The sequence below is a fragment of the Camelus bactrianus genome, chromosome 11 (assembly GCF_048773025.1).
Source record: "Camelus bactrianus isolate YW-2024 breed Bactrian camel chromosome 11, ASM4877302v1, whole genome shotgun sequence".
NCBI classification, from domain to species: domain Eukaryota; kingdom Metazoa; phylum Chordata; class Mammalia; order Artiodactyla; family Camelidae; genus Camelus; species Camelus bactrianus.
The window spans coordinates 24,305,549-24,319,444 of NC_133549.1; the positions used below are offsets into that span (position 1 = coordinate 24,305,549).

Consider the following 13,896-nt stretch of genomic DNA (forward strand, 5'->3'; position numbering starts at 1 on the left):
AAGAAACAGATGACAGATGCTAAAATCACTGTTTCATGTGACTATGGATGAAGCTACTCATGACAGATAGCTTACGCTTGATATAAAGATGCCATCTTCATGAAGTTGACCAGTAATTACATTTCATCAACTTCTACTACATACACACAGGGAACTTTTACCAAGACAGTTGTTGGTGAAGGGCATGCTTGTACTGAAACTGACATGTCTCCCTTCAGAGACAATGTCCCTTCTCAGGTCACCTGTCGGATTTTCAGCTCTCAGCACTCTGGGGTTCGCTCCCAGGCCCCACCATACCCTGCCCTCCTCCCTGGGGGAACTGACAATACTGTAGTCTTACCTCATACATGCTATTTATCGACAAGCATGGGAACAGTTTCCTGGATTGAGGGTTCATATTTTAAATACTGCTACTGTATATTTCTTGAAAAACAAACCAAAAATTCTGGCGATGTCCAAGTCTGTTTCTTTAAAGACAACTTTGAGGGTACTGAGTCTAGCACAGGCCTCTTCCTGTAAGATACAGAGATGAGATAAAGTGGGTGCTGCCCTTCTTTTCTGGGAGGATGTGGAAATATGCTAGTCTTTCTTTATGTGCTTTTTAGTCTTTCTGTAATGCTTTGAGGGCCCGAGAAACAGACTGGTAGCTCACAGAGCAGTCTGAGTGGTTCTTGTGATTGTGATTCAGACTCTCATTTGCAAGTTTAACCCCAAATCACCAGGGCCACAGCCCAATTTGTTCCCTTTGAAATAGGAAAATCAAGCTTGTTTTAGTAAAAGACAATGAGTAAATGACATGTTTGATTCAACTGACCAATTATTAGAGTTTAAAAAAAAAGAGCAGTGACTTTCTGAAAGACACTAGTTTATTCTTCATAAGACCCTTGGCAAGATCTGAAAATAAATTCTCACATCACCAAAAGGACAGGATCAAAAAGATTCACTGACTAGCATCTGAACATTAAGGAGATTAAAAAAATCTTCAGGTTGGCAATGTGGTACCGAGAGAGAACTGTCTTAACATTTTGTACAGTTTAAGACAATGATCAAGTTCTTGACGGTGAAGAATTAGAAAACACAACACTTTTAGCTACAAAGAGAGTGACATCCTTAGAAGTTTAGAAATCAGAGATGATTTATTTAGCAACAAACCTCAGAGAGAACCTTTTTAGTTATTTTTTTTACCTGTCTCTACCTGGACAGACTCAAATTTGTCAAACTTACTACTTTGCTGAAGAGAAAAAGACTTTGCTTCTAATTCCTAACAGATTCATGTGAAACTTGGAGAAATCACACAAGGGTCCTTCTTTGATCAGTTCCTTTGTGGATTTCCAGTGGCCCCACCGTTTGGAAATGCTCAGTCTGCTCTTCTGTGGCCTCCAGGGGGCCTGTGCCCCTCTTACCCCACTCTGCACAGCCCTGGGAGCAGTGGGAGGAGCGGTCCCCCACTTTGCACACAGCGACCTTACACTGCAGATAGATCACATCGTAGCTGGTGAGAAAGCTGAACACGTTGAACTTGAACTGGGCTACGTTCTTCTGGTGGGAACGGAGGTTGACATAAGTATTGTCTTTGATGCACCTGATGGGAACAAAAACCCCAGGCCAAGAGGATTAACTTAAAGCATAGTGTGAATTAATTCTGGCTCAAATAATCAGGCTTGCACCCAGACCTCTGAATTCCAAATGGAGTTCTTCCCACTACCTACTTTTTTAAAAAAATAGTTCTATGTCATTTTGTCGCCTTTATTTTTAATTTTTATTTTTTAATTCAAGTACTGGGGATTGAAACCAGCAGCTGCCTCTTGCCCCTCCCCTAGCTTTTGGAAATAGGCGCCATGATGCTTCTCATGGGCTTTAGGCTGCTGTGGCTCCCACTGCTCTGAAGCTGCCTTCAGTAAGTGATAAGTTTTTGTTGTCTTCACACTGGTTGCCAGTTACCCATCCATAGCATTTAGCCCCTGTCAGGGGACAAAGGAGCGATAAAGGCAGAATTCTAACTTGACAAATCCTTTGTTCAACCAAAGGAGCTGGAATAAATAATAAAGGAGCTTAGCCCAGGATAACCCACAAGCCCCTCCACGTAGGCCAGATGCCCTGTGGAATGGGGAATGCAATACAGTCATAAAACTTAAGAGAAGGTAAGGGAGGCACAGATATGAAAGAGTGAGATGGGACAGCAGAGTCCGAGACAGCACGGGCTCTGCCCAGGACCCCTTCCTTCTTCAAGGGAAGTTGTCCAGACTTCCTGTAACTATCTGTCCCCACCTGGGATCAAAGGGTAGGTGAGGGCCCAGCCTTTGTCTCTGGGGCATGATGAAGACTCTTTGCACAATGTTATGATTTAGGACTACACTTGTGAAGACACAGGTCCCCCAAAGAAATGCGACATAAATAGAATGGTCAAACAGAGAGGGTCTTCCACTTTCCTTACCCTTGCCGGATCAAATCATATTTGACAGTTGTAAAATCACCAGGGTCTGGAGAAGCCACACAGGTATCCACAAAGAGCCTCAGGCTGGGATTGGCACTGTGGAGTGTGGCCTGGAGGAAGACCTCTTTCTTCTGGCTGGCGTAGTAGGGCCCCCTGCTCCCAGTATGCTGGGACATGGGCAACTCGAGGAATGATATGGACACATCATAGCTGGCACCCTCCCTTGGGATGTCAGCCCCAGGGATGATTTCAACTGCTGACTGGCCGTCCACCCTGCAGGTGAACTTGAGCTGAGGCACCTTGTGCCGCACAGTGACTCGGCCGGGATGGCCCCGTGTCCGGCCTCTGACGGAGTTGGAGTAGCTGAGGGAGCCGAGGCTTTCCTGGGAGAAGAGAAGAGAGTTGGTGGCCAGTGCCCCTGGCTTCCTACCTAACACTTCTTTCAGGAGCAGAGATCTCCCCTTCATGCCCCCTGCTAGATGCCAGCTTGCTGACAAGCTAGAGGGCAGGAGGCCTTGGGCCTGACCTCTCTGGTACCTAAGGCCATGATGGGGTGATGCAATGTCCTTGCTTCTTGGAGTTTGGGGTACATGTAGAGATCCCCCAGTGTGTAAGCCTGGGCTCCCTCCTTCCCTCCTGTGAGGACCAAGCTGTGGGATATGAGGTGGGGTGGGAGTCCGTGCTGGCTGCCCCATCCCTTCACACATTCCACTCCTCTGCCCCTGGTGTTCTCAGGCCACCACTGACCATCCCCCATCCAAGCTCTTATCCTCTCTTCTGGCTCCTCCTTGCTCTTGACCCAGACTAGACCTGACTCCCTGTGAGCTGTGGGCTTTGCTTTGCTGACCTTCGCCCTCAGCCTTGCTCCTTCAAACCCAATGTGATTTAAAGGGGCCAAGGGGGCACTGAAGGCTGACGAACAGGGGGCCACTGCCCCGGCAGCCTCATCCCACAGCCCAGTATGTCATCCTTCCCAGGGACGTTTGTTCAAGGAAGCCTCGGCCTGTGTGACTCAGATCTAGTGACACTCTGCCTTGAAACCTGCCAAGGTCTGCCCTGTCAGCTTAGAGCAGTGTTTCTCCCTGGTCTGCCTTTTCTTTTTTCTTTTCTCTTCTCTTCTCTTCTTTTCTTTTCTTTTCCCCCACAAGAACCAATATCTCTTCTATCCCTTGAGGGTGGTGTCACCTTCATGGAGAAGGCACAGCTTAGAAGGAAAGCTAAACTCCAGACCAGGTGGCCCTGCCCCCTTCTAACCAGGACTTTGGGCTTCCCACTGTTCCCCGGCCTGAGTCTCTCCTGCAGGCCCTCCAAGCGGGCTGCTGCCTCGGGGCCTCCGCACTGGCTGACGCCCTGCATTGAGCCCTCCTCCTGCTCCTCTGCACCTGCTCCATCTCCTTATTCAGGCTTCAGCTCCTTGGCCACCCTATTCAAAGTGGCTTCCTTCCACCCCAAAGCAATTTCTATCCCCTTCCTTGTTTGATTGCCTTCTTAGCCCTTTTCACTGTAAAGGACTTGTTTGTGTGTTTATTCGGGGCCCATCTCCCCTTTCTTGAATGTAAGAGCCACAGAGCTGGGGCCCTGTCAGTCTTGTTGGCTGCTGTGTCCTCAGCACCTAGAAGGTTGCTCATTTATAGAGTCTGAAATCAGACACAGGACATTTTGGTGACAGTGTTTCCCCTGTGGGTGGCCTGGGGCTGCAGGTGGTTCCTGACTTGCTATGTCCTCTGGCCCCAGCACTGTGGTCAGCACATGAGGTTTGCTGGGGGAGCTGCCCAGCCAGGGCCAGAGAGGACAGTGCAGGGTCCTCCCCGATGGCCTGGAAGCATCTGGGGGCTACTCTTCTCCCAGACACAGGAGGGCTTCCAGCGTGGCTCCTGGGGCAGAAACCTCTGAGATAAAAGGTAGAATTTTTAGAGCAAAGAGGATAAGAATGACTGTGGTCTGCACAACCAAACAGACAAAGTGTGAAGTATGGAGCTGAATTGGTTATTTGCCATCATGCAGACCATTTGAATAAATTCAACCTCCAACAATACCAAGTGTTTTGTGTGTGTGTGTGTGTGTGTGTGTGTTTTGGCATTTGTCTAAATAGGGTTGTGAAAGAATAGATGAATGGCATGGGGATCTTGCTTTGGAACAAGTTACATTATTAAATGTATAGACCAAAACAATTTTGTGGTTATATACATTCTTCCTATATATTTAGTATACTTGTTTCCTTAACTTCAATGATATTATTTTGTGAAATAAGCAGGTGGTTAAGGAAAGTGAAATAGACATATACATTCAATTACATATAAACGTCCTGTTATTTGCTTTCCAGATTGGGAAATATAGCTCCCTACTTGGTTATAAACACGGGAGTGAGACTGTCTTCCCCCATTCCCAGCACCATAGCTTGCACATGGTAGGTGTGCACTAATGCTGAATAGAGAAGCATGTTGTGAAAAGTGCTTTGGCTTTGCAGCTAAGAGAACAGCACCTATCTATCAACCCATACATTAGTCCATCAGCCGTCTACACTTGTTACTATGTATTCCAAACTCAGAATGTATCCCAAATTCCCCAAAAGAAGGAAAGCTTCAGACAAATTAGTGAGCTGCTCCAAGTCTCACTGAACTCAGAAACAAAGTCACAGCTTATGCCTTTCCTCTGTCTCTGCTCAGGTTTTTAACAGGTGGTTGAATTTTCCAAACTTCTCTTTTTGACCTCCATCCACAAAAGGGTACCACCACCTTGTCAGATTCATACCTGTCGGATGGTGCCACAGTGGCCATAGGGAATGTTGAAGATCAGGTAGCGCCCTGTGAGTTGGGGGCGACACAGCTCATCATTTAAATGGATGTCCCAGGAGGAGTAGCCCAGCCTCCGGAGGTAGCCTCGGTCAATGACGACTTGGAAGAGGTGAGGCAGGCAGGAGAGCTGGGCTGCAGGAGGAGGAGGATGGGGAGAAACTCACAAAGAGAACCTGGTACACTGGACATGCAGTGTACTCAGGGGTCTGAGTGTTTACTTTCTAAAAGTACCACGGACAGTGCCCTACGTTGGGGCTAGCTCAGCTCTCATCACCCCTTACCATCAACTTGACTTTCTTTATCTATATCCCCTCCACCTTTCCAAAAGTCACAACATGTCCGTGGGGAATCCTACCCACAGCATATGTCCCGTGGGCCCTGAGTCAGAGCCCCTTCTGAGGATTTAAAGGATAGTTCGTTTCACATGTTGAGAACACCTGAGCCTGAACATGTGTCTCTTTGGACCTTTGTATGAGAGGTAGGGTGGAAAAAGAGAGTGGAAGCCGAGGCGCAGGGTACAAAGGAGCTTCTTCCCCAACTTCCTAAAGCTCAGCAAGAGGATGGAAATACAAGAGATCTCAGAGAAGACACAGGAGCTGGCCCCCCTCACAGCCTGTTCTTCCCCTGACAGTGGCTCTCTTAGCTCCCCTTTCCATAGCCTCACACCCAGGAGAGGGGAAGACTTTACCATTGTCCTTGGGTACAACAGAGTCAGCTGGACCTGGTAGGGGAGACAAGGAAAAGCAAATGTCAGCTGTGCAGATGCACTGGGAGGGGGCAATGTAGCCAGCAAGAGACTTGAATGGTAGGCAAATGGGCTCCTTTGATTCAGCTCTTAAAGCTGGAGCATGATGGCATGAAAATACTCCAGGGCAAGGCAAAGGAAGGGCGGGCTCAGGGCCTCCTGATGGAGCTGGAGGGAGGGGTTCTGAAATGTGTGATGCAGTGTTGAGAATATGGTGTCATCAATACCAAGATCTGTTGGAGCAAGAGAACAGTAAATACAGGGCTTTGCAGGTTATAAACACTGTCACATGGGTGAACGCTGCGTGGTGTCCCCTCCTATGCACATGGCATGCTTGGCAGCTCAGGCTGGGGACTATGCGGTCTGTGGCTATCAAAGGCCTCCCGACCCGGAAGCAAAGCAAGAGAGTAACCCAGGGCGGGGGCCCAGGCCAGCAAGCACGGCCAGCCAGATTCACTCGGCCCTGCAGACACTGTCAGCCCCAGACCACTGGTCCTTTGCTTGCTGCACATGATGAAATGGAAACCCGTTGGTGTATAATCCAAGAATGGAAAATGAATTACCATTTTCAGTGGGGCCCCCGGCAGCAAGAGGAATGAGACAGTAAAAGTGAGGATCTGGAAGATAAGGACCCCATAATCCCAGGCAGACTCACACTCCACAGCTCTGTGGGATTAATGTTTGTCTCAAAGGGTCTCAGAGAGCTTTTCTATTTGGGCCCCATTTCTATGCAAAACAAGAGTAACTCCCCCATAAAGGTAAAATGAACAGCAATGATCCCTTGTATTGACTGGTAGAAAACTAAGAATGGAAGAGATAAGGTTAGCTTAGACTTGTTCACCTAATCTTAGAATTCCATCACGCCATGAGATTTCTGTGGGTAAATTTAGGACAGATATAAGGAAGTACAACTCCACACAGAAGGAAGTCAGCCTCAGAATGCCAAGACACATATTTGGTGATAAAAACTATTCCAGGTATATGCTGAATATGAGATGAGAGGCACACCAGGGGAACCCAGGACAGGGCAGGGTCTGACTTCTGAGGACCAGGTCAAGGTGGAAAAGAGAGTCTGTCTAGCACTGTGCCCTTGCTGGCCTTGTCAGAGGTTGAAGGGAGGCAGGCAAGTCTTACTGATAGCAAGTTCTAGCTCTGTCTTTTTTTTTTTTCCCAAACAAATGCAATGTTTTTTTTTTCCTTCCTTAATTTTTTTTTTTTTTTAACAAATGACACGTTTCCATCCCCTTCCAGCAAAGGCCTGGAGGAGGGGTAGTTGAAAATGGCAGTCGATTAAAAAGGCAGCAACTTTTATAAAACCAATACGAAGGAACCAGCCCAGGGTTCAAAGCTGAGATGCCACCCTCATGCGGGAACACAAACATGAGTGTGGCCGTCATCATTTTATTACACTGCTGCTCCTTTCTTTGGCCTCATAATCTTTTAGCTGTATTTCTGGACAATTATTGCGCTGAATTGGAATTAGAACTGGTTAATAAAATACCACGCCTGTATGATTAAAACATTTACCACAACGGTTATATAACAAATACGCCCTTGTTATCTTAGAATCTGGGGCCTTTGCCAATCTGAAATTCCTCGAGGTGTTACTTTGAACCTTAGGAATGCTTGGAGAGACCAAAAGGGACGGAGCCTTAGGAACACCCCAGGGAGGGCCTGGCCTCAGCTGGGGGGAGCTCGGGTACCTGCGCAGACCACGCCCGCATCCTCCCCGTGATGGCAGTTGTGCCGAGCCCAGCCCGCGTGGGCGCAGCGCTCCAGCGCATCCTCGGTGCCCGCACAGCGCACGTTGTCCAGCAGGATGGGCCCGGAGCCCGCGCCGAAGCTGCCGCGCCCCGGGGCGCCCAGCGCGCGCCCGCAGCCCAGGACGCGGCACACGACGCGGGCGTTCTTGATGTTCCAGCGATCGTCGCACACCGTGCCCCACACGCCCTGGTGCCGGACCTCAACCCTGCCCTCGCAGCGGCTGCGCCCGCCTGCCAGGCGCAGGGGCGGGTCTGCGGGAGGCAAGAAAGCGAGTCAGCATCTCCGGTGTCACTTGCCATTTGCAATAGAAAAAAAACACTGAAATGAGTTCTATGTCTGTTTTCTCTCCCTCTCCCCCTACCTTCCTCTCTGTCACACTCACTCTTTCCTCGAAAGTAAAACCTTTATTAACCGAGTCTCTCAAGGAATGGCCATTGTAGGCAGCCTAATTTTCCGGATACTCAAGAACTTAATCTTTAAATAAAAATACTAAAAACCCAAAGAAAACCAAACAAAAGAGGCACCCCCCACCCCCAGAAATCTTTGCTTAGACAATTGTTCTAAAATATGGCACTGCCCTGACTCACCAAAACAAATTCATCCAATGAAATTTCTTTTATTCTTGATGAATAAAGTCAACATTATAACTGTAAGAACTCTATGGGTACAAATTTCCAGTACTAAAGTCAGTCAGTCCGGGGGATGTAATAACATACACCATGGTGACTATAGTTAATAATACTGTATTGCGTACTTCAAAGTTGCTAAGTGAGATCTTTAAAGTTCTCATCTCAAGAAAAAAATTATAGCTATGTTTGATGATGGATGTTAAATAGAATTATTGTGATCATTCCATATATATATAATGTTAAATCATTATGTTGATACCTGAAACTAATGTTACATATCAATTATATCTCAATAATTAAAAAAAAAACCCTATATTATGTAACCTAGCTGTTTCATTCCTAGGTATTTACTCAAGATAAATGAAAACATATGTCCACAGAAAGATTTGCATATAGCAGAATTCTCAACAATAGACAAAAACTGGAAATAATCCAAATGTCCATCCACAGGAGAATGGATAAATAAATTGTGGTATATCCACATGATGGAACATTACTAAGGGAAAAAAAGAAATAAAGTTACCAATATATGGAACCACCTGGACAAATCTCAAAAACAATTTGTTGAGCAAAAGAAGTCAGCAAAAGAGCACAATGATTTGATTTCATTTATATGAGATTCTAGAAAAACAAACCTAGTCCACAGTGACAAAAAACAGGTCAGTGGTTGCTGGGGCAAGTGGAAGGGCTTTACTGCAAGGGGTGAAGGAGGGCACTACTTTCTGGGGTGATGGAAATGCCCTAGATCTTGACCGTGGTGGTGGTTACACAGTTGCATACATTGGACAAAACTCACAGATGTGTGAAATTTATTGTTTATAATTATACTTCAAAAAAGGTGATTTTAAAAATAAAAGTAATTTAAAAAATAAAGCCTATCTTATGTGGGTGGTGCCAACATAATGTGTAAAATTATTTATCTTCATATAAATTGGCTGCTAGAGAGTATTTTTCAATTTCCTGCTCTGCTCGGCACATAGAAGATGCTCAGTGAATGATAAGAGGCACCCCTGGCGTCAGTTTCTCTGAAACTGAAATATCCTGGGCCAGGATGGCCTCAGCGTCTCTCCTCATCTAATTTGTTGCTGTGGTACCAGAAGAAAGATAACCATTCTTATCTGAACTATGAATAAAGGCATATATCTCCTGAGTGAGGCCTCAGGAGGTGAATTAGGAGCTTCCAACCCCCAAAAGTGTCTGTGCGCACACATCTCTGTCTGCACATATACACCTAAAAGCTATAAAAGTTTTCTGTAAAGAGTAGGAAATCTGAATGAAAAAGAAACACAATCTTAACAGTATTAATGATATGATCATTTTAGTGCTTAGAAACAAACAAAAATTACCAGGTAAAGGGGCCATTTTTTCAGCAACTGAAATTGAAACTGTAAAAAAGAAAAACCAAGCTTAAAGAATGCAGACCCTCGAAGTCACATATTTATATTCAAAGCCAAAAAAGAACCAAACATCTCCTCTGAGTTTAGACACTAATGCTTTTGTTTAGGTTTCTCCTTTGGTTTGGGTGCAGAAAGCAGTCTATTAAGTTTTATTTTCTTGGCTTCAAAATATAACAGGTGGTATTGTGTGCTGTTTATTCTCCAAAATCAACTATTGTTATTAAATGGTCAGAAAAGCAGCTTTATAAATGTACTGAATTTTTGAAAGGAAGAATTTAAAAGCATTCGATTTTTACAGGGGCTGAAAATGAAGAAAACCAAGTCAGATTCCAGAAATATTTTTAGGTAAGAGAAAGATCATGTCTGGGAAGTGTAATTTCATATGAAAATATACAGAAGGAAGCAAGGTAAGAAAAGTAACAGTGGACTTTTCTGATAGAGTATGGTGTACAAATTACCGTAAAACTAAGGGCTAATCTAGCAACAGTCATATGATCATTACCAGGTGATGGTGTCACTTCTGTTGGAATAAGATCTGTGGCTGCCAAAAAAAAAAATTTTTTTTTTTCCAGTGAAAAGCAAGTATTAACATCTGACTTCATGACATTTTACACTGTAGAACTGTAAGTTTATGACAACAAGCCTGTTCCACGAGCTGCGTATAAGAGAATCCACCCTGCTTATTTGTCTTGTGGATTTTCACATTCAGGGGAGAAATGATAAATGAGAAGTTGGTCTTCCACAAGGTAGTTGAACAGTTCCCGTTATGGGCATCTACAATGTTTCACGTAATTTGCATCTCTAATCCTTACAACACATGTGCCAGGTAAGTGTTAATGCTATTTTAGAGATGAAGGTGTCATGATGGAGAGAAATTGTATTCCAGGTCCAGGTCATCAACAGTACGAATCTGTGAGGCCTCAACGCGTACACTCTTCCTACACCCTCTGCCTTTCTGGGGCATACGACGTGGGGCTCACATTCACTTTGGGCTTGATGAGGTGAGTTAAGGATGAGGAGGAAGGAAGGTAATGGTTCAATGGCCATCATATCTGTCCTCATGCTCCAAGAGGCACTTCCTGCAGGAAGTGGTTTTGGCTGTCATGCTTTCATAAAGGAAGTAAAATGTGTGAGTGCTGTCTCATCTGTGTGCAAAGCAACCCAGGGAGCATCAACCAGGTCTACAAAGAAAAGCTCACCTTACGTGATATCAAAAGCCAGAGAGAATCACAAATGAAGGAATCCTTCACAAGTGGAGTCTCAGTGGGAGCAGGGAAAGAGGGAAGTGAAGGATGGAGGGAGGATGGGAGGCAGGAAGGGTGGCAGGTAAAACTCAATATAAGTGAAAAGAAAGCCCTAAACTTTGGTTTCATTGAGTCTTACCTCAAATGTCTTCAATGGAACCAGGAATTGAAAAAAAATTAAATTAAATAGAAGAGAGCAGCAGGCCTCAAAAAGATCAGGGGTTTGGGGAGAATCATATAGATGGATTTATCAGCAAAGCCTGAGAACAGAGAACCTTGGATGTGAGTGAGAGACCCAGCCTTGCCTTGCGCTAGCTCTGTGACTGCTACAGACGGCACTGTGTCCCCTCGAAATTCATATGCTGAAGCCCTAACCCCCAGCATGGCTGCGTTTGGAGACAGGGCCTCTAAGGAAGTAATTAGGTTAAATAAGGTCATAAAGTTGTGGCCCTGATCCGACAGGATCAGTGTCCTTACAAGAAGACACACCAGCGCCCTCTCTGTCTCCGCTAGCATACACTGAGCTAGGGCCCCAGGAGCACACAGTGGGAGGAGGCCCTCTCTAACCCAAAGGAAGAGCCCTCAGCAGACATCGACACTGCTGTCACCTTGATCTGGGACTTCTCATCTCCCAAATTGTGAGAAAATAAATTTCTGTTGTTTATGCCATGCGGCCTGTGGTGTCATGGCAGCACTAGCTGACTAAGACAGTGAACTTAGAGCAAGCCTCTTCCTTCTCTGGGCCTCATTTGCCTCCAAAACAAGGGTTGTGGTTTAGCAGCTTACTCGTCGAATGTGGTCCATGACCAAGAGCATGGGCATCACTTGGCAGCCTGTGAGAGATGCAGAATTCAGGCTCTACCTGGAGCCACTGAATCAGACTCTGCATTTTGGTAAGTTCTCCAGGCCATTCACTTGCACAGGAATACTTGGGAACCAGTGGGGTGGGTCATTGCTAAGGTCTCCCCCAGGGTTGACATGTGATGCTATTTTGGCCTATTTACCGTGTGCCCAGATCTGCCTTCACCACGTCAGAACCATCACCAGTGATGGGGGAGTGGCCTGGAGCCTCCCCAGCCTCCCCTCCCCTCTCTCCCAATCTCTGCTGGGGAAACAGGAAGGGTTTACTCTGGGTGGGCAAGTGCTTGATGGGCTGGGCTTTTTCAGAAAGTCCTCACCAGAGCTACTGAAAAGGGCAGAGAGGTACCTGGTGAGGAAGGTGCTTCGCTTGAAGTGGGAGTTGTATCTGCAAACAAACAAAGAAGAATCAAACTCTGACATTAGGGGAAAGAAAATGGAATTGTTTTTCAGCCACAGTGAGTGCGGGTGGACAGAAAAGTGAATGAAAAGCACCAATGCTATCACAAGCTGGGTCTCTAGTGGGTGCATCTGGGTGTGCTGGACGGGCCACAGAATCACCTGAAACATCACACACACCACCGAGCCGGTGGCAGTGTGGACCCCAGCCCTCGCCTCTCTCACGCACATGATAAAGACCAGTGCAACAAGCAGAAGGTGTTCCGCAGCGGAGGGACCACTCCTGTGTCTGAGGATGAGTTAGGAGAACAGGAGGCTAAATTTCTGTGAAAAGACTGCTGGGACTTCTGTTTATATGGGGGCTTATTCTGTAGACAAAATATTCAGCATATATGTTCATTTGTTAAACAGATAGAGGGAGAGTTGACCGTATTTAACGTAAGAAATGTGACAGGCAGAAAACATTACCAGAAGGGGTGTCCACTTCTGCTGAGGTTGAAGCTACATCTGTACAAGCAAAGAAAATAGGACGCTTAAAAATGAGAGAAAAAAATGTTTCCATGTGTCTTTTCATTGAGGTCTACTTTGTGGTCTAATGACCACATGGGCTCATGTTTTTAAATAGAACATGCTAAGTAAGAAGCTAGTCTCATTCATTGAAACGCCATAATGAGAGAGCCTTTACCAGGTAGAGAGGTCCTTTCCATTGAGGCTGAAGAGACAGCTATAGAAAAGAGAGAAGACAAAATTTAAATACCAGTGGAGAAGACTCCTGGGTTTCTGTTTTTCACTGAGGCTGTGCTGGGGACAAAATATCTGTGGAACAACCTAGTCTGATAAATGGAACTCGAAGAGGCACTTACAGGATGGCAGACAGCGTTTTACCTGGTGCGGTGGTCACAGTGGTTGAGACTGACACTGCAGATGGACAAAAACAAGGCAGCAGTAAGACAGCTGTTATCAGGCATACATGCTTCTACAAGACACGGGAGATGTAAAAACGGCACGACTGGCCTGGCTTGTCTTCCTACTTTCCGGACAGGAGCTATGGTGGGCATCTCCAGTCCCCCAGTGTCCCCAGGTCACCCTTTACTCCTGAATTTTCCTTCCCCCTGATCTCTCTCCCCACCCATTGCTGCTCCCCTCAGCTCCATCATTTTGCCAATGCTAATGGGTTGCACTGCTCGTTAACTGACAACAGGTAATTTAATTGGACTGTGACCCAATTACAGGGTTAGAGAGTAGCTAGGATTTGCTTATTTCAGGGACCTGGCAACGGGTTGAAATGCATGCAAGAACAGTACCTGTTGGTTCTACTTTCCGACTGTCATCGGTATCTGCTCCAAGACAGAAAAGAGAACAAGAGATGGATTGAGTAAGATGCCACAAAAGTCAGAAAAGGAAATCAAGTTTTTGTTTGTTTGTTTGTTTGTTTTTTTAAGGATCAGAAACATTCTGTTCTGGGCAGCTGGGAGTGAAGTATCAAAACCCACCCATGCTGGTGAGAGACTGGCAGCCCAGTCAGTGCCTACAGGGTGAGGGGGCACCCTCTGCCTTCCAGTCTCCTGATGGCTCATCTAATTGCTGGAAGCGCCAAAACTGAAAGCAAACGGAAAACATGGCATTTACTT

General features: G+C 46.0%; 1 protein-coding gene across 5 annotated transcripts in view; it reads right to left on the reverse strand.

The window, feature by feature from the left end:
• Positions 1–1,110: 1,110 nt before the first annotated feature.
• Positions 1,111–13,896, reverse strand: part of LOC105075941 (scavenger receptor cysteine-rich domain-containing protein DMBT1) — a 76,037-nt gene continuing 63,251 nt past the window's right edge. For all 5 annotated transcript variants that reach the window (XM_074373498.1, XM_074373496.1, XM_074373497.1 and 2 more), the window contains 12 exons: positions 13,570–13,602; positions 13,151–13,183; positions 12,951–12,989; positions 12,734–12,772; positions 12,216–12,254; positions 10,267–10,305; positions 9,714–9,752; positions 7,678–7,989; positions 5,918–5,950; positions 5,186–5,361; positions 2,435–2,817; positions 1,111–1,582 (listed from right to left, as the gene is read on the reverse strand). In XM_074373498.1, the coding sequence (XP_074229599.1) occupies positions 1,291–1,582; positions 2,435–2,817; positions 5,186–5,361; positions 5,918–5,950; positions 7,678–7,989; positions 9,714–9,752; positions 10,267–10,305; positions 12,216–12,254; positions 12,734–12,772; positions 12,951–12,989; positions 13,151–13,183; positions 13,570–13,602 (1,457 nt within the window). In that variant the 3' untranslated portion in view covers positions 1,111–1,290. The remainder of the gene's footprint in view (positions 1,583–2,434; positions 2,818–5,185; positions 5,362–5,917; positions 5,951–7,677; positions 7,990–9,713; positions 9,753–10,266; positions 10,306–12,215; positions 12,255–12,733; positions 12,773–12,950; positions 12,990–13,150; positions 13,184–13,569; positions 13,603–13,896) is intronic.